The sequence below is a fragment of the Herpailurus yagouaroundi genome, unplaced genomic scaffold (assembly GCF_014898765.1).
Source record: "Herpailurus yagouaroundi ecotype Mexico unplaced genomic scaffold, PumYag 216, whole genome shotgun sequence".
Classification (NCBI taxonomy): domain Eukaryota; kingdom Metazoa; phylum Chordata; class Mammalia; order Carnivora; family Felidae; genus Herpailurus; species Herpailurus yagouaroundi.
In genome coordinates this window covers 15,210,839-15,230,737 of record NW_024412447.1, presented here as the reverse complement: position 1 = coordinate 15,230,737, position 19,899 = coordinate 15,210,839, and the positions used below count along the sequence as shown (strand labels likewise).

At 38.4% G+C, this 19,899-nt stretch overlaps 1 protein-coding gene across 3 annotated transcripts in view; it reads left to right on the top strand.

Moving 5' to 3' along the window:
- Positions 1-19,899, top strand: part of LOC121017776 (S-adenosyl-L-methionine-dependent tRNA 4-demethylwyosine synthase TYW1) — a 213,982-nt gene that overhangs the window by 71,098 nt on the left and 122,985 nt on the right. For all 3 annotated transcript variants that reach the window (XM_040456209.1, XM_040456210.1, XM_040456208.1), the window contains exon 10: positions 6,061-6,179. In XM_040456209.1, the coding sequence (XP_040312143.1) occupies positions 6,061-6,179 (119 nt within the window). The remainder of the gene's footprint in view (positions 1-6,060; positions 6,180-19,899) is intronic.

Sequence of the window (19,899 nt, the reverse complement as noted above, 5' to 3'; positions counted from 1 at the left end):
ACAGGACTCCAAGATATGATGTCTGTGAGAAGCTCCCTTCAAATTTAGTGACATGGGTGGGTTGAGTAAAATGATAGAAAGCCATATACCATGCTGACAGTAATCCAAAAAGCAGGTTTGCCTGTGTAAATATCAGATTGTTGACCTCAGAGCAAAGACACTTTCTCTAGAGACAGAGAATGACATTTCATAATGATTAAATGATAATCCATACTAAGTGAGTATATACCAAACATTGGAGGCTCAAAACTGACCTAGTTGAATGGAGAAATTTATAAAAATAAAACTTCACAGTTCTTGTTGGGGGCTCTGAAACCCCCTCTCAACCTCTGCTGGAACTACTTGCCTAAAAATCACAAGGTTCTAGAAAATCTGAGGAACATAGTTGATTAATAGGATCTAATTGACAGATAAAGAATATACCATGCAGCAACAGCAGAATACATATTTTTTCAAGTGCCTTTGGAACATTGACCGGGACAGACCATGTTCTAGGCCATTGAACAATCTCAACGAGTTTACAAGAATTGAAATCATATAGTTGTTCCCTGACCATAATGGACAAGCTAGAAGTTAATAGAATCGAAAGGTAAATCTCTAACTATATAGAAATTAAACTAACTCCCTTCCTTCCTTCCTTCCTTCCTTCCTTCCTTCCTTCCTTCCTTCCTTCTCTTTTTTCTTCCTTCTCTTTTTTCTTTCTTTCTTTCTTTCTTTCTTTCTTTCTTTCTTTCTTTCTTTCTTTCTTTCTTTCTTTCTTTCTTTCTTATAATATTGGTTTCAGGAGTAGGATTTAGTGATTCATCATTTACATATAATACCCACTGCTCATCCCATCAAGTGTCCTCCTTAATAGCAATGACCCATTTAACCCATTCCCTCTACCCACCTCCTCTCCAGCAATTCTCAGTTCTCTGTATTTGAGTCCCTTATGGTTTGTCTCCCTCTCTGTTTTTATCTTATTTTTCCTCCCTTCCACTGCGTTCATCTGTTTTGTTTCTTAAATTCGACATATGAGTGAAATCATACAATATTTGTCTTTCTCTGACTTATTTTGCTTAGGATAATACACTCTAGTTCCATCCATGTTGTTCTAAATGGCAAGATTTCTGTAATATTACATTGTGTATATACACCACATCTTCTTTATCCATTCATCAGTTGGTGGACATTTGGGCTCTTTCCATAATTTGGTTGTTGATAATGCTGCTATAAACATTGGGATGCATGTGCCCCTTCGAATCAGCTTTTTTGTATCCTTTGGGTAAATACCTAGTAATGCAATTGCTGGGTTGTAGGTAGTTCTATTATTTATTAAAATTAATTTATTTTTTAAATTTACATCCAAGTTAACCTATATAGTGCAACAATGATTCCAGGAGTAGATTCCTTAATGCTGCTTACCCATTTAGCCCATCCCCCCCGACAACCCCTCCAGCAACCCTCTGTTTGATCTCTATATTTAAGAGTCTCATATGTTTTGTCTGCCACCCTGATTTTATATTATTTTTGCTTCCTTTCCCTTATGTTCATCTATTTAGTATCTTAGATTCCTCATATGAGTGAAGTCGTATGATATTTATCTTTCTCTGACTAGTTTTTTAATACCCTCTAGTTCTATCCAAGTAGTTGCAAATGGCAAAATTTCATTCTTTTTGATTTCCGTGTAATACTCCATTGTATATCTATACCACATCTTCTTTATCCATTCACCCGTTGATGGATGTTTGGGCTCTTTCCATACTTTGGCTATTGTCGATAGTGCTGCTATAAACATTGGGGTGCATGTGCCCCTTCGAAACAGCACACCTGTATCCCTTCAATAGATACCCAGTAGTGCAATTGCTGGGTCGTAGTTCAATTTTTAATTTTTTAAGGAACCTACATACTGTTTTCTTGAGTGCCTGCACCAGCTTGCATTCCCACCAGCAATGCAAAAGAGATCCTCTTTCTCCACATCCTTGCCAACATCTGTTGTTGCCTGAGTTGTTAATGTTAGCCATGCTGACAGGTGTGAGGTTGCATCTCACTGTGGTTTTGGTTTGTATTTCCCTGATGATGAGCGACGTGGAGCGTTTTTTCATGTGTCAGTTGGCCATCTGGATGTCTTCTTTGGAGAAGTGTCTATTCATGTGTTTTGCTCATTTCTTCACTGGATTATTTGATTTTTGGGTGTTGAGTTTTAGAAGTTCTCTATAGATTTTGGATACTAAACCTTTATCTGATATGTCATTTGCAAATATCTTCTCCCATTCCGTTGGTTGCCTTTTAGTTTTGCTGATTGTTTCCTTTGGTGTGCAGAAGGTTTTTATTTTGATGAGGTCCCAAATAGTTCATTTTTGCTTTTGTTTCCCTTGCCTCCAGAGACGTGTTGAGTAAGAAGTTGCTGTGGCTGAGGTCAAAGTGGTTTTTGCCTGCTTTGTCCTCGAGGATTTTGATGGCTTCCCATCTTATTTTGAGTTTATTTTTGTGTATGGTGTAAGAAAGTGATCCAGGTTCATTTTTCTGCACTTTGCTGTCCAGTTTTCCCAGCACTATTTGCTGAGGAGACTGTCTTTATCCCATTAGATATTCTTTCCCGCTTTGTCAAAGATTAGTTGGCCATGTGTTTGTGGGTCCATTTCTGGGTTCTCTATTCTGTTCCATTGATCTGAGTGTCTGTTTTTGTGCCAGTACCATACTCTCTTGATTACAGCTTTGTAATACAGCTTGAAGTCTGGCATTGTGATGCATCCAGCTTTGGTTTTCTTTTTCAGGATTGCTTTTGGTATTTGGAGTCTTTTCTGGTTCCATACAAATTTGAGGATTGTTTGTTCTAGCTCTGTGAAGAATGCTGGTGTTATTTTGATAGAGATTGCCTATTGATATTTTGGGGAACCTTCATACTGTTTTCCAGAGTGGCTGTGCCAGTTTGCATTCCCACCAACAGTGTAAAAGTGTTCCCCTTTCTCTGCATCCTCTCCAACCTCTGTTGTTTTTTGAGTTTAATTAACACATTTCTAAATAAACCCTGGGTCAAAGAAGAAGTCTCAAAAGAAAAGGAAAAAAAAACCAAAACATACAGCTGAATGGTAATAAAAACAAAACAAACTGTACGTGGGTTGTAGCTCAAGCAGTGCTCATAGGGAAATTTACAGCACTAAATGCTTACATTAGAAATGAGGCAAGATATCAAATCAGAAATCAATGAAAATCTAAGTGTAAATGTAAATAAAAATCTAAATGTACATCTAAATAAATGTTGTTTCATTAGAGGACTCAGTACAGCAAAATGTCAGTTTTCCCCAAATTGATCTATAGGTTTAATGTAATTCCTATTAAAATCCCAGTAAGGTTTTTGTAGAAATAGAAGAGCCTAAACAGTGTTGAGGAGGAAGAAGAAAATGGGAGGAATCCTACATCCTGATATTCTAGCTTACCGTATCAGACCCACAGATCGACAGAACAGGTTAGAGATCCCAGAAAGAAACCCACAAACATGCCTAAACGACTTTTTACAAAGGTGCAAAAGCAATTCCTTGGAGGAAGGATAACCTTTTCAACAAATGTTGGGATAATTAGACATCCACAGGCAGAAAACCACCACCAAAATGCACACACCCGAAGTACCTGCACACATACACACGTTGCTTTTAAACTTGACATCTTACATAAAAATTAACTGAACGTGGGCCATGAACTACAGTAAATAAAGTAAAACTATACAACTTTTAGGAAAAAACAACAGTTTAAAAATTTTAAGTTTATTTTCAGAGAGACAGCGTGAGTGGTGGAGGGCAGAGAGAGAGAGGGAGAGAGAGAGAATCAATACGGGGCTTGAACTCAGTTGGGAGATCATGACCTGAGCCCAAACCCCGAGTCGGATGCTCAACTAACTGAGCCACCCAGGTGCCCCAGAAAAAAAGCGTTTTTAAAAGAGAAACGTGTCATCCCTCTTCTCACATGACTCTGTCTCTCTTATCCTTTTATCCTTTCATCAGTACTTCAGTGCTGTTTGGACATCACACCTCTAGGAAGTTGTCACTTGTCCGGTGAGGCTGGCTGGGTCAGTCATCCGTCTCTCAGGCTCTCGTAATACCTTACTGGACATTTGTCTTTTCTCTGCTTGCCCTGCCCGGCATCTGGGTCTTTTCATGTTTGGGGAATTCCCTTTTGAATTAGCTTTGTTTAGGGCAGGGGCCCATTGCCTGCTTCAGAAGTTAAGGAGGAGAGATACTGTTTGCTGGTACCATGTGCTGGCAGTGGGGGTATAACAGTATCATCAAGGCTGATCATTCTCTTTGCCCAAGACTTTGAGTGTGGAGTGAGAGACAGAAGGGCTGGGACGTGGAGGGTTCATTCTTGGGCTCGTGGCAGAGGCATCTATCTCCATTTCAGGGGTGGTCGTGGTCATGGTAGCCACAGAGCGGTGGCGTCTACAGTAGATGGCTTCTGAGGGATTGAGGGGTGGTCCTGTGGCCAGCCGTCCTTCGTTCCTGCCTTTCTAAAGATTCTGTGATCTGTGGGGTCCTTTTAACAAATTCCTTTTCTTTAGCCAGAGTCCGTTTCTGTTGCTTGCAAAAGAATCTCGATTGATTCAATCACCCTAGCATAATAGTATTGCACGTTTTGCCTGTTTACTTGCCATTTCCTCCTCAAACTAGATCATGGTTGGGTCTCTGTCTTGTTCATTATTGTACACTCAACACACGGCATGCTTCAGGTATATTAACCTTTCAGTAAATAATGAAATGTGCAGGTCTTCAACCTTGTTTTCCCATTGGCCTGATATTTAGTGGTAATTACGCTGTGATTTTGGCATTTAGTGGGCTTTTATTTTTAGTTTTCAGTGCTGTTTGCAAGATCTGAATGTTTTGTTTGCCTTCTGGATATTTTATTGGCAACTTGGAAGAGAATTCGTAGTTATCTTGAACAATATTTTTCCTTCGCTCCTTAGTTTTCCTAATCCAAGTACCAAATGCGATGGACTGGAGTATGCTTTTCTATCAGGAAAAAATAAAATAAAAGACTTTGTGATTAACCAACATAATAATAAAGCTGGTAGATTTTTTAAATAACTTTCTTTCATTGTGGATAGCATTATAACGTTAGAGCACACTGATGTATAGCGTATACACACACATACACACATGCACACGCACACATATGGGCTCCTTGTGTCTCCTCATTTTTCCTGTTGTTAATTCCATCATATTTCAGTCACAGTTGAGATGAGGCAACATCTCCATTATCTTGGATGACTTCATTTTGCCTGGATGACTTTGTTTTGCCTCTCTAATGGAGAATACCTTTGATTGTACCTCCTTAGCACTCTTCCCCTTTCCTCCAATAATATGAGCCAACTCACCATGATCTTTTTTGTGTAGCCTCCTCACAGGTTTCACTTTTACCGAAATCAGGCCTATCTTGCAGAGTTTCTAGATGGATTTTTCTGATGACATCTGAAAAAGCTTGATAATATCTTGTGATTCCAACTCTAAGTTTATCTTACAGTATTTCTTCAAATTATTTATTCTTACTAGACTCACCGCAGTTTTACCACTCAGTATTAAATCGTGTCCTTTTTGGGGGAATATCTGTCTCTTAACACACATGCCACTTGTCCCCTCAGCAGTTTCAGTATGTTCAAGTTCCACCATTCAGTTGACATAGAATATGCTCTAGGACACATTCCCTTACTCACTCTCCCTTTCTCAAAGCAGAGATACTCTTTCTTAGGAGTACTACTCCCCTCTAGGAGCCCATCTTATCTATCCCTTGGTATTACATATTATTGTACTAATACTATCTGAAGCGGTTGAATGGATTTGAAAATGAAAGCATCAGTGCCATCTTCTCTATAGGGCTTTCAGAGTTAATTTATTCAGAGTTTATTTCATTGGGTTTTAGAAAATTTAAAGCACCATCAAAACACTATAATGTTAATTTTCTGCATCATGCGGATACCGTAGGGGCATTTATGGTTATGAAATGCACCTTTTTTTCTTAAAAATGATGCCTTGGCGTTTTCTTTGCCTTGAGGGTTTTATTCAAATTATCATTTGTTTTTTACTTTTGCAGTCGATGCTCCGAGGGAGAGGAGGTTGCTACAAACATACATTCTATGGTATCGAAAGCCATCGTTGCATGGAAACTACCCCAAGCTTGGCATGTGCAAATAAATGTGTCTTCTGTTGGCGGTAAGTAGAAATGAATGGCTGTGGTGACCGAATCCGTAACCATCTGTAATAATCAGTTTCTGTTCAGCCTTTCATTCAAATTTACCTAAAGCTCCGCTGGTTTTAGAAGTAATCCCCATTTCCTTTTCTAATATTATATATTTACACATTTGTTTTTCCTCAACCAATTTTGTCAGGAGTTTGCCAAGTTTTTGTCTTTTTGAAGACATAGATTTTAGCTTTGTGAATCCTTTGCATCATAGCTTTGTTATCTTGTTCAATAGTCTATTTTTTTTTTGTTTTACTCCCCTGTTCTTTCTCTAACTTAAATTAGACTGTTAGCTCATTAATATTCAGTCTTCTATACATCCTTAATCAGGAATATTCATCTAAGTACTTCTTCAGCTATGTTCCATAGATTTTGATTAGTTAATTATTTTTCAATGATTTTTTTAATTTGAATATAGTTGACACACACAGTAGATTCAGGTGTGCGATACAGTGATTCAGCAAGTTTATACCTTATGCTGTGTTTACAAGCATAACTCTCGTCCGTCACCATACAGCATTGTTACAATGCACTTGAATGTTATTTCCTTGTCTGCACCTTTTATTTTTGTGACTTATTCATTCCGTAAGTGGAAGCCGGTATCTATCACTCTCCTTCACCCATTTTGCCCATCCCTTATTCCTCTCCTCTCTGACAACCTGAATCAGTTTGTTCTCTGTATTTATAGCTCTGATTCTTTTTGTTTGTATCTTTGTTTATTCATTTGTTTTGTTTTTAGATGCTACACATAAATGAAATCATATATGGCCTTTGTCTGTCTCTGTCTGCCTTATTTCACGTAGCATAATACCCTGGAGGTCCGTCCAAGTTGTAGCACACAGCAGCACCTCATTCTTTTTTTTTTTTTTTTTTTTTTCAACGTTTTTTATTTATTTTTGGGACAGAGAGAAACAGAGCATGAACGGGGGAGGGGCAGAGAGAGAGGGAGACACAGCATCGGAAACAGGCTCCAGGCTCCGAGCCATCAGCCCAGAGCCTGACGCGGGGCTCGAACTCACGGACCGCGAGATCGTGACCTGGCTGAAGTCGGACGCTTAACCGACTGCGCCACCCAGGCGCCCCGCACCTCATTCTTTTTGGTGGTTGAGTAATATTCCACTGTACGTATACACCACATCTTCTTTATCCAAGTGTCTGTTGATGGACACTTGGGCTGCTTCCATATTGTGGCTGACGTAAATAATGCTGCAATAAACTGGGGTGAATGTATCTTCTCATTTCCTTTGGGTAAATACTCAGTAGTGGAATTATTGAATCATATGGTAATTTTATTGATAATTTTTTAAAGAATCTCCACACTGTTTTCCCCAGTGGCTGTAGCAATTTACATTCCCAACAACTGTGCACCAGAGTTCCTTTTTCTCCACACCCTCACAAATGCTTGTTATTTCCTGTCTTTTTTACTCTAGCTATTGTGACAGGTAGGAGGTGATATCTCATTGTGATGTTGATTTGCATTTCCTTGATGCTTGGTGATGTTGAGCATTTTTTTATGTCTGTTGGCCATCTGGATGTCTTCTTTTAAAAACTGCCTATTCAGGCCCTGTGCCCATTTTAAATCAGATTATTTGCTTTTTGGTGTTGAGTTGTACACGTTCTTTATATGTTTTGGATACTAACCCCTTATCAGAAGATATTTACAAACTTCTTCTCCCATTTAGTAGTTGCCTTTTAGTTTTGTTGATTGTTTCCTTTGCTGGCAGAAGGTTTTTTTTTTTTTTTCTTTTCTTTTTTTTGCTGTAGTCCCAGTAGTTTAATTTTGCTTTTGTTAACCTCACTTGAGGAGACATATCTAGAAAAATGTTGCTATGGCTGATGTCAAAGAAATTACTGCCTATGCTGTCTTCTAGGAATTTTTTATGGTTTCAGGTCTCACATTTAGGTTTTTAATTCATTTTGAGTTTCTTTTTGTTTATGGTGTTAGAAAGTGATCCAGGGGCGCCTGGTGGCTCAGTCGGTTAAGCGGCCGACTTCGGCTCAGGTCATGATCTCACAGTCTGTGAGTTCGAGCCCCGCGTCGGGCTCTGTGCTGCCAGCTCAGAGCCTGGAGCCTGTTTGATTCTGTGTCTCCCTCTCTCTGACCCTCCCCTGTTCATGCTCTGTCTCTCCCTGTCTCAAAAATAAATAAAATGTTAATTAAAAAAATAAAATAGGAAGTGATCCAGATTCATTCTTTTGCATGTGGCTGTCCAGTTTTCCCAGCACCATTATTGAGGACGCTGTCCTTTTCTCATTGTGTGTTCTTTCCTCCTTTGTCATAGATTAACTGACCATTGAAGCCTGGGTTTGTTTCTGGACTCTCTATCATGTTCCATTGAGCTATGTGTCTATTTTCGTGTCTGTACTGTTTTGATTACTGCAGCTTCGTAGTACATCTTGAAATCTGGAATTGTGATACCTCTAGCTTTTTTCTTTTCTCTCAAGATTATTTTGGGTATTTGGGTCTTTTGAGGTTCCATATAAATTCCATATAAATTTTATAGTTCCATATAAATTTTATAATTATTTGTTCTAGTTCTGTGAAAAATGCTGTTGGTATTATATTGAATCTATAGATAGCTTTGGATAGTATGGACATTCTGACAATATTAGTGCTTCTAACCCATGAGCATGGGATGCCTTTCCATTTGTTTGTGTCATCTTTAATTTCTTTCATAAGTGTTTTATGGTTTTCGGAGTACAGGTCTTTCACCTCCTTGGTTAAGTTTATTCCTGCATATTTTATTCTTTTTGGTATCATTGTAAGTGGGATTGTTTTCTTAATTTCTCTTTCTGCTACTGTGTTACTAGTGTGTAGAAACAGCCAATTTCTGGGTATTAATTTTGTATCCTGTGACTTGATTACTTAATTTTATTATTCAATTGTAAATATTTTCTAATTTATATTATGGCTTCCAAAGACATATTTAGAAAAATTACACATAAATTAGATTTGGGAGATAATATTTTTGTTTTTAAATTTCAACCAAATTGGAGGCACCTGGGTGGCTCATTTTGTTAAACATCTGACTCTTGATTTTGGCTTAGGTCATGATCTCAAGGTTTGTGAGTTCAAGCCCTGCATTGGGCTCTGTGCTGACAGCATGGAGCCTGCTTGGGATTCTCTTTGCCTCACTGCCCCTCTCCCTACTGACATGTGTGCATGCACACACATGCTCTTTCTCTCTCTCTCAAAATAAATAAACTTAAAAAGAAACTCAACCAAATTAATAGCATGTGATTTTTTTTTTTAATTTTTTTTTTTCAACGTTTATTTATTTTTGGGACAGAGAGAGACAGAGCATGAACGGGGGAGGGGCAGAGAGAGAGGGAGACACAGAATCGGAAACAGGCTCCAGGCTCTGAGCTGTCAGCCCAGAGCCCGACGCGGGGCTCGAACTCACGGACCGCGAGATCGTGACCTGGCTGAAGTCGGACGCTTAACCGACTGCGCCACCCAGGCGCCCCTAGCATGTGATTTTTAATACAAGTTATTTAAAATTTACTGAGAGGTACTATATGTCTAGTAGAAATGGTTAGTGTTTATAAATTTATCATATACTAGTGAAAACGGTACTTTTTTCTTAAGTTTATTCATTTATTTTGAGAGAGAGCGAGCCAGTGTGAGTGGGGGAGGCGCAGAGAGAGAATCCCAAGCAGTTGTAGAGCCTGACAGGGGCGCTGTAACTCATGAATGGTGAGATCATGACCTGAGGTGGAATCAAGAGTTGGATGCTCAACTGACTGAGCCACCCAGGCACCCCAAAAGAGGGTATTTTTAATTGTTGGGTAATAAAACAGCAATGAAATTTATTTTATATAACTGATTATTTGTCTTATCATTATTTAGTCATCCTCTTTATCCATAATAATGCTTTTTTGCTTTAAAGTCTACGCTTTGTGATATTAATATAATGATACTGGGGCGCCTGGGTGGCGCAGTCGGTTAGGCGTCCGACTTCAGCCAGGTCACGATCTCGCGGTCCGTGAGTTCGAGCCCCGCGTCGGGCTCTGGGCTGATGGCTCAGAGCCTGGAGCCTGTTTCCGATTCTGTGTCTCCCTCTCTCTCTGCCCCTCGCCCGTTCATGCTCTGTCTCTCTCTGTCCCAAAAATAAATAAACGTTGAAAAAAAAAATAACGATACTAAATTTCTTTTGATGACTAATTCTTGCCCAATCTTTCTTTTTTTTTCCTTCATGTAACTTCAATCATTGTGCATGCTTATATTTTAGGTGGGCTACTTATAAACAAGTGTTTGGCTGGATAAATTTTTAAAAATCCACTTTATTGAAGCTTTGTTTACGTACAGTGGAATGCATTTGTTTAAAATTTTTAAAAAACGTTTTATTTATTTTTGAGAGAGAGAGAGAGTGTGTGTGTGCAAATTGGGGAGGGACAGAGAGAGAGAGGGAGAGACAGAATCTGAAGCAGGCTCCAGGCTCTGAGCCATCAGCACAGAGCCCGATGTGGGACTGGAACCCATGAACTGTGAGATCAAGACCTGAGCCGAAGTTGGTCACTTAACCGACTAAACCACCCAGGCTCCCTGAAATGCATTTGTTTAAAAGATATAGTTCAGTGAGTTTTGGTATATGTGTACATCTGTGTGACTGTGACCATGATCAAGATGAAGGACATTTTCTGGGCACCTGGGTGGCTCAGTTAGTTAAGTGTCGGACTTTTGGCTTTAGCCCAGGTCATGATCTCATGATTCGTGAGTTCAAGCCCCATGTTGGGCTCTGTGCTGGCAGCGTGAAGCCTGCTTGGGATTCTCTGTCCCCCTGTCTCTCTGCCCCTCTCTCATTTGCAGGCACACATGCTCTCTGTCTCTCAAAAATAAATAGATAAACATCTAAAAATACATATTAAAAAAAAGATGAAGGACACTTACGTTAGTCCTGGAGGTTCCCTTGTGCTCTGCCTCCCAGTTAATTTCTCTCGTCTTGTCCTAGCACCAGGCAAATTGATTTTCTTTCTGACAATATGTGTTAGGTTGCTTTTTTCTGTAGAGTTGCTTAAAAATGGAATCATTTGGTATGCATTTTTGTGTCTGGTTTCTTTCTTTTTTTTTTTTTTTTTTACACATTCATTTACTGTATTTTTTTAATATGAAATTTATTGTCAAATTGGTTTCTATACAACACCCAGTGCTCATCCTAACAGATGCCCTCCCCAATGCCCATCACCCACCCTCCCCTCCCTCCAACCCCCCACCAACCCTCAGTTTATTCTCAGTTTTTAAGAGTCTCTTATGGTTTGGCTGTCTCCCTCTCTAACTTTTTCTTTTTCCCTTCCCCTCCCCCATGGTCTTCTGTTAAGTTTCTCAGGATATCCACATAAGAGTGAAAACATATGGTATCTCTCTTTCTCTGTATGACTTATTTCTGTTAGCCTAACACTCTCCAGTTCCATCCACGTTGCTACAAAAGGCCATATTTCATTCTTTCTCATTGCCACGTAGTATTCCATTGTATATATAAACCACAATTGCTTTATCCATTCATCAGTTGATGGACATTTAGGCTCTTTCCATCATTTGGCTATTGTTGAGAGTGCTGCTATAAACATTGGGGTACAAGTGCCCCTGTGCATCAGCACTCCTGTATCCCTTGGGTAAATTCCTAGCAGTGCTATTGCTGGATCATAGGGTAGATCTATTTTTAATTTTTGAGGAACCTCCACACTGTTTTCCAGAGTGACTGCACCAGTTTGCATTCTCACCAGGAATGCAGGAGAGTTCCCGTTTCTCCACATCCTCGCCAGCATCTATAGTCTCCTGATTTGTTCATTTTGGCCACTCTGACTGGCATGAGGTTATATCCCAGTGTGGTTTTGATTCACATCTCCCTGATGAGGAGTGACATTGAGCATCTTTTCATGTGCCTGTTGGCCATCCGGATGTCTTCTTTAGAGAAGTATCTATTCATGTCTTCTGCCCATATCTTCACTGGATTATTTGTTTTCTGGGTGTGGAGTTTGGTGAGTTCTTTATAGATTTTGGATACTAGCCCTTTGTCCGATATGTCATTTGCAAATATCTTTTCCCATTCCGTCGGTTGCCTTTTAGCTTTGTTGATTGTTCCTTTTTGGTGCAGAAGCTTTTTATCTTGATGAGGTCCCGATAGTTCATTTTTGCTTTTAATTCCCTTGCCTTTGGAGATGTGTCGAGTAAGAAATTGTTGCGGCTGAGGTCAGAGAGGTTTTTCCCTGCTTTCTCCTCCACTGTTTTGATGGTTTCCTGTCTTGCATTCAATTCCTTTATCCATTTTGAGTTTATTTTTGTGAATGGTGTAAGAAAGTGGTCTGTCTAGTTTCATTCTTCTACATGTTGCTGTCTAGTTCTCCCAGCACCATTGTTAAAGAGACTGTCTTTTTTCCATTGGATATTCTTTCAAAGATTAGTTGGCCATACTTTTGTGGGTCCAATTCTGGAGTCTCTATTCTATTCCATTGGTCTATGTGTCTGTTTTTGTGCCAATGCCATGCTGTCTTGATGATTACAGCTTTGTAGTAGAGGCTAAAGTCTGGGATTGTGATGCCTCCTGCTTTGGTCTTCTTCTTCACTATTACTTTGGCTAATTCGGAGTCTTTTGTGGTTCCATACAAATTTAGGATTGCTTGTTCTAGCTTTGAGAAGAATGCTGGTGCAATTTTGATTGGGATTGCATTGAATGTGTAGATTGCATTGGGTAGTATTGACATTTTAACAATATTTTGTGTCTGGCTTCTTTTGTCACACGTTTTTGGGATTCATTCATGTTATATACATTAGTAATTTTTTTCCTTTTATTGCTGAAGCACACAGTCTATTGTATGGTTATATCACAGTTCGTTTCTCCATTCATCTGTAGTTGAATATTTGATTTGTTTCCAGGTTTTGACTGGATTATAAAGCTGCTGTGAACATTAGTGTATAAGTCTTTTATAGACCAATATTTTCTTTATAATATTTATTTAGTTTTTGAGAGAGAGAGCGAGTGTGCACGCATGTGCGATCAGAGGAGGGGCAGAGAGAGACGGAAACACAGAAGCAGACTCTAGGCCCTGAGTTGTCAGCACAAGATTATGACCTGAGCTGAAGTCGAATGCTTAACCCAGTGAGCCACCCAGGTGCCCCTATAGACCAATATTTTCACTTGTATATGGAATTGATGGATTTTTTTTTAAGTTATTAATGTTTATTTATTTTTAAGAGAGAGAGACAGCACGAGCAGGGGAGGGGCAGAGAGAGAGGGAGACACAGAATCCAAAGTAGGTTCCAGGCTCTGAGCTGTCAGCACAGAGCCCGACATGGAGCTCGAACCCACGAGCCATGAGTCTGTGACCTGAGCCGAAATCCTATGCCTAACTGAACCACGCAGGTGCCCCTGGAATTGCTGGATTTTTAGAAGTCTGTTTGGAGTATAGTTGGTCTTATTGTGATTGTTTATATTGATAAATATTGATAAATTAATAAATTAACGAATATTTAATTCTCTCATTTTGTGATTTGTGTTTACCTTGCTTTTCTACATTTTATTGTCTTTTTCTTTTTTTAAAAAAAATTTTTTTTTTCAACATTTATTTATTTTTGGGACAGAGAGAGACAGAGCATGAACGGGGGAGGGGCAGAGAGAGAGGGAGACACAGAATCGGAAACAGGCTCCAGGCTCTGAGCCATCAGCCCAGAGCCCGACGCAGGGCTCGAACTCACGGACCGCGAGATCGTGACCTGGCTGAAGTCGGACGCTTAACCGACTGCGCCACCCAGGCGCCCCTGTCTTTTTCTTTTTAAGACTAATGCTAAGGTATCATGTTAGGTGTTTTGTTATAGGAAGCTCTTTTATTTATCTTGCTGGAAATTCAAGGTGTTGAATTCAAATGTCTTTAAGCCAAGTACAGTCCCTCATATGTAGAATTCCATCTTTTAAAGTTGGAAATTTTAAGCGAAAGAAAATGTCTAAATTGCAGAAATCTTTTGTGCTTGCTACTAATCCATTTTTCTCTTTCACTAGCACCTGTTTGCTTTTCACCACCTTAATTCTCTGCTGGCTGATGTCTCCATTGCAGTTCGTTTTGTTATGATAGCTAGTGACTTCTTTACTATCAAATCGAATAGAGGTGACTTAATTCTCCTCTCAATTGAACTCCAGGAAAACATGCTAGAAAACAAGGATCTCTACTTCTATTGGATTCAGACACACCTGTCTTTTCTAGTGTTTTCTTCCCAGCCCTTTGACAGTTACTTTTTAATTTCCCCTTTTAGCTCTTTGGCTTATTGTTGACCTGATGAATTCTTTCTGATTCTACCCTTGGCTTTCTTTTGTTGCTCTATGTTATAATGGGAGGAGTAGTAAACCATCTCTGTGGCTTCATTAAATACCTGGAGTTTCACACCTTTCTATTCTTTATCTCTAGCCCGTCTCCTTTCTGAGTTTTCATCCTTGGTTTGCAGTTGCCTGTTGGATATATTGTCTCAGATGATCCACAAGTACTTTAAGTCCCGTTTGTCCATAGTGGAATCTATTATACTGTTAACCTCTTCATACTATTTTGGTAATGGCACCATTAGTTATCCAGTGGCTTAGGCTGAAAAGTTCTTCTTCCTCTAACTCACTATATCCATTTGTATACTTAATTCTAGAGTCTCAATATTTCATTCTTTAGCAACCAGAATGATTTAATACTTTCCAGTCTATGCCATTTCTTGATTTATCTATCATATTGGTACAAGACCTATAATTCTTCTCTTGAGAAAAGGTTTTATATCATTGGTCATAAAAGTAATCCATGTTTATTGTACAAACTTTTGGAAAATACCAAAAAGTATAAAGAGAAACAACTATCTACAATTCCAGAATCCAGACAAATCATAGTTAACACTTTCCAGTATTTGCTTTCATTCTTTTTTTCCTGGGTCTTCTCACTTTTTTTTAAAAAAAAAAAAATTTTTTTTTTTCAACGTTTATTTATTTTTGGGACAGAGAGAGACAGAGCATGAACGGAGGAGGGGCAGAGAGAGAGGGAGACACAGAATCGGAAACAGGCTCCAGGCTCTGAGCCATCAGCCCAGAGCCTGATGCGAGCCTGACGCGGGGCTCGAACTCACGGACCGCGAGATCGTGACCTGGCTGAAGTTGGACGCTTAACCGACTGCGCCACCCAGGCGCCCCTCTTCTCACTTTTTTAAAAATGTGGTTGAAATCATTCTGTAATTTGTTTTACATCCTTTTTTTAGTCTTTAAAATATGACTCTTGTTCTATCATTAAAATCTTATAGGCATAAAATTTTTGTTTTAAAATAATTCTAGGGGTACTTGGGTGGCTTTAGCTAGTTAAGCATCCAACTTCGGCTCAGATTCATGAGTTTGAGCCCCACATCAGACTCTGTGCTCATAGCTCAGAGCCTAGAGCCTGCTTTGGATTCTGTGTCTCCCTTTCTCTCTACCCCTAACCCACTCGTGCTCTGTCTCTCTCTCCCTCAAAAATGAATAAACATTACAATTTTTTAAAAAATAGTTCTCGGTGTGATGTGCCTGGGTGGCTCAGTTGGTTAAGCATCCAAATTCAGTTCAGGTCATGATCTTGCGGTTCGTGGGTTCAAGCCCTGAGTCGGGCTCTGTGCTGAGCTCAGAGCCTGGAATCTGCTTCTGACTCTGTGCTCTGTCTCTCTCTGCCCCTCTCCACTCATGCTGTCTGAAAAATAAACATTAAAAAAATTAATTACAGATTTGCAGAAGAGTTACAAAGATCGTAGGGTTTCTGTATATCTTTCACCTAATGTTCCCTAATGTTAAGAAAGACCTTACTTAACTCTGGAACAATGATCAAAACCAAGAAATTAATATTGATGCAATACTATTAATGGAACTGGAAACTATTTGAGTTTCTTCAGCTTTCCCACTAATGGTCTTTCAGGATTCAGTTTGGGATCCCACATCACATTGAGTTGTTATGTCTCTTTAGTTTTCTCTAGTCTGCCATAGTTCTTTCCTTGTTCTTCATGATTTCGACACCTTTGAAGAGTTTTGGTCAGATATTTTGTCTAATGTTTTCTCATGGTTAAAGTGAAATTATGGATTTGGGGAAGACTACCATAGAGGGAATGTGACCTTTCCAGCAGGTCTTATTAAGGGCTATATGATATCAATATGTCCTAATACTGGTGTTGTTAACCTTTATCATTTAATTAAGGTAGCGTTTGCCAGGCTTTCAAGTGTAATGTTCCACCTTAAAATTGATTTCTTCTTTGTAAGTAATAAATATTTTGATAAGATACTTTGAGCCTATGCAAATATGCTGTTTCTCTTTAAGCATTTGCCCACTAAATATTTCATTCATTTGTGGATTTTTGCCTGCATCAAATTGTTGCTTTGGTGTTCTAATGTTTATTTTTTATTTCCTTTTTTTTTTTTTTTTTTTTTTTTAACATATAATGGAATTCTTCTGTGAGGAAGCATCATTTCTCCCCCATTTTAAAATTTATATTAGTTTGGACTCAAGGATACTTATTCCTTTGGTTATAATACAATACTATTATTATTTACTACTCATATTTTTCTAGCTTTGGCCATTAAGAGTTCTGTTGGGTTGACTTCTGTGGCTTTTCTTTCATTTAAAACACTGTGTGTGATATGACTCCAGAAGAAGTTTCAGGCTCAATTTGTGTTTTCCCTGACCCGCCTTGGAATCAACCACTTCTCTAAGGAGCCTTAGTTTCCCTTATTGAAGAATGATATTTAAAGTCTAAAATTTGGATGCTTGCTCTGTTCACTGTTATTGAGGTGTTAGTGCTTCCAGGCCTTCTCAGCAGATAGAAGTAGAAAATACATGTATGTGTGTATATCTGTCTGTGTATATTAAAACACGGAACCATGAATTTGTACTGATACCTTCAACTCCTGTCAGCATCACAGAGCTCATTCTGGCATACCCTTATTTTGTAACTTTTTTCTTGGGCAGCAAGAACCTGGCCTGGCTATTTTCAACTACAACATATTAATGTCAATTATAGTTATATGCATGTGAAGGACTTTTAGAATTGCAAACTGACACTTTGGGAGAAATAAATTTATTTTAGGATGGCCTTTTCTGGCTTTGTTATGAGGATGATGCTAATCTCATAGAATGAGTTAGGAAGTGTTCCCTCCTCTTTTATTTTTTGGAAAAGTTTGGGAAGAATTGGTGTTGATTCTTTGAATCCTTAGAGGAATTCACCAGTAAAACCTGTTTTGGGGCTTTTCTTTGCAGGGAGGTTTTACTTACTGATTCACTTACTTTACCTGTCATAAGTTGGTTTAAATTTTCCATTTCTACATGAGTCAGTTTTGGGAACTTGTATATTTCTAAGAATTTGTTCATTTTGTCTAGTTTATCTAATTTGTTGGCATATAGTTGTTTATAGTCTTTTCATAATCCTTTGTTTCTGTAAGGTTGGTAGTGAGGTGTTAATTTTCATTTCCGAATTTACTAATTTGAGTCTTTTTTTTTCAATCTAGGTAAAGGTTTGTCAGTGTTGTTGATCTTTGCAAGAACCAGTTTTTGGGCTCACTGATTTTTCTCTAATGTTTTTGTTTCTATTCTGATCTTTATGATATCCTTCCTTTTGCTGCCTTGAACTTCATTTGCTTTTCTTTTTTCTAGTATTTTATGGTATATAGTTAGGTAATTGATTTTTTTTTTTTTTTTTACATATGTGTTTATAGCTATACATTTCCCTCTGAGCACTGTTTTAGCTACATTCCATTCATCTCTTAAGTATTTTGTAATATCCCTATGTTTTCTTCTTTGATCCATTGGTTGTTTAAAAGTGTTATGTTTAATTTCCACACATTAATATTTCAGTTTTCTGTCTGTTCTTCATTTCTGATTTTATGCCATTGTGGTTGAAGCAAATATTTTGTATGATTTCAGTCTTTTAAAGTTCATTGACACTATTTTTTTGGTCTAAAATATGGTACAACTTAGAAAATGTGCTATGTACACTTGAAAAAAATGTGTATTCTGATGTTTTTGGGTATATTGTTAATGTCATAGGTATTTTTGGTTTATCATATTGTTCAAATGTACTATTTCTTTATTGATCTTCTGCCTAGTTCTGTCTGTTATTTAAAATGTGGATTTGAATTTTATAATTATTAATTTAGAGCTGTATTTTCTTCTTAGCTTATCAATTTCTGCTTCATATATTTTGGTGTTCTTTTATTAAGTATGTATTTTGTTATAATTGTTATTGTTCTTGATGGATTAACCCGTTTATCAATATATAATGTTCTTTGTCTTTTGTAGCAGTTTTTGACTTAAAGTCTATTTTGTGTTATATTAGTATAGCTGCCTCAGCTCTCTTTTGGTTACTATTTGTACTAAATGTTTTTTCCTCCTTTCACTTCTATTTGTGTCTTTGGATCTAAAGTGAATCTCTTGTAGGCAGCATATTGTTAGATTTTTTTTTTAAGTTTATTTATTTATTGTGAGAGAGTTGGTGGGGGAGGGCAGAGAGAGAGAGAGAGAGAGAGAGAGAGAGAGAATCCCAATCAGGCTCCACACTATCAGTGCAGAGCCCTAAGCAGGGCTCTAACTCACGAATTGATAGATCATGACCTGAGCTGAAACCAAGAGTCAGACGCTTAACTGACTGAGCCACCCAGGGGCCCCCAGATTTTTTTTTTTAAATCCATTTGCCAATCTCTGGCTTTTTTTTTTTTTTTTAATGTTTATTTATTTTTAAGAGAGAGACAGAGTGTGAGTGGGAGAGGGGCAGAGAGAGAGAGAGAGAGAGAGGGAGACACAGAATCCAGAGCAGGCTCCAGGCTGAGCTGTTGGCATAGAGCATGATGCGGGGCTCAAACTCACGAACTGCGAGATCATGATCTGAGCTGAAGTCAGATGCTTACCCAGCTGAGCCACCCAGGCGCCCCAATCTCTGGCTTTTAATTAGAGAATTTGATCCATTCACTTTTGCTCTTTGTTTTTATAAGTTTTTAATCTTTTTGGCTGCACACTTTATTACTGCCTTCTTTTGTGTTTGATTTTTTTGTTGTGTACAATTTGACATAACACAATTTGTTGTGTACAGTGTTTCCCTTTCTGTACATTTTTTAGTTATTTTCTTGGTTATTCCCCTCGGGATTAAAACTAACCTCTTAGACTTATAACACTCTACATTTAATTTTCTTTATTTGTGGTAGGTCTATAAAGTTGGCACGAATCCTGCATTAGCAAATACTAAACTGTGACTTTTAGGAGAAATAAAGGATTAGGTTCTTGCACTCCTCTTGGCACAACATATTTGCCATCTTATCAGCACATAACTTTGTTTTATGTGTGTTTCTGTTTAAAGATGCCTTATTTTATATATACTGTTGATTCATTAACATTGAACTTACGGCCAACAGCACTGTAATTCACGCCTCAATGAAGCTTACCTAACACACGTATTTTCCCTGCAAGGCACATCACACCTAAGAACACTACACGGCACTTTAGCAGTGTGCTTGGAGACTATTTTAAATAGTAGCATCACTAACAAACAGCACAAAGTGCAGAAAATGGGGCATTAAGTTGACTGCCAAAAGAACACTGTTTGCAGTACAAGAGCTTAAACAAGAAGGCAAAGAGAACATTGCCTTGTTTGACCTCAGTTGGGAGTGTGTGTACTATGCGACTCAAATTTTTTGCTGCTGAGTGGCCATGAATGACCACAAATATGCCTCA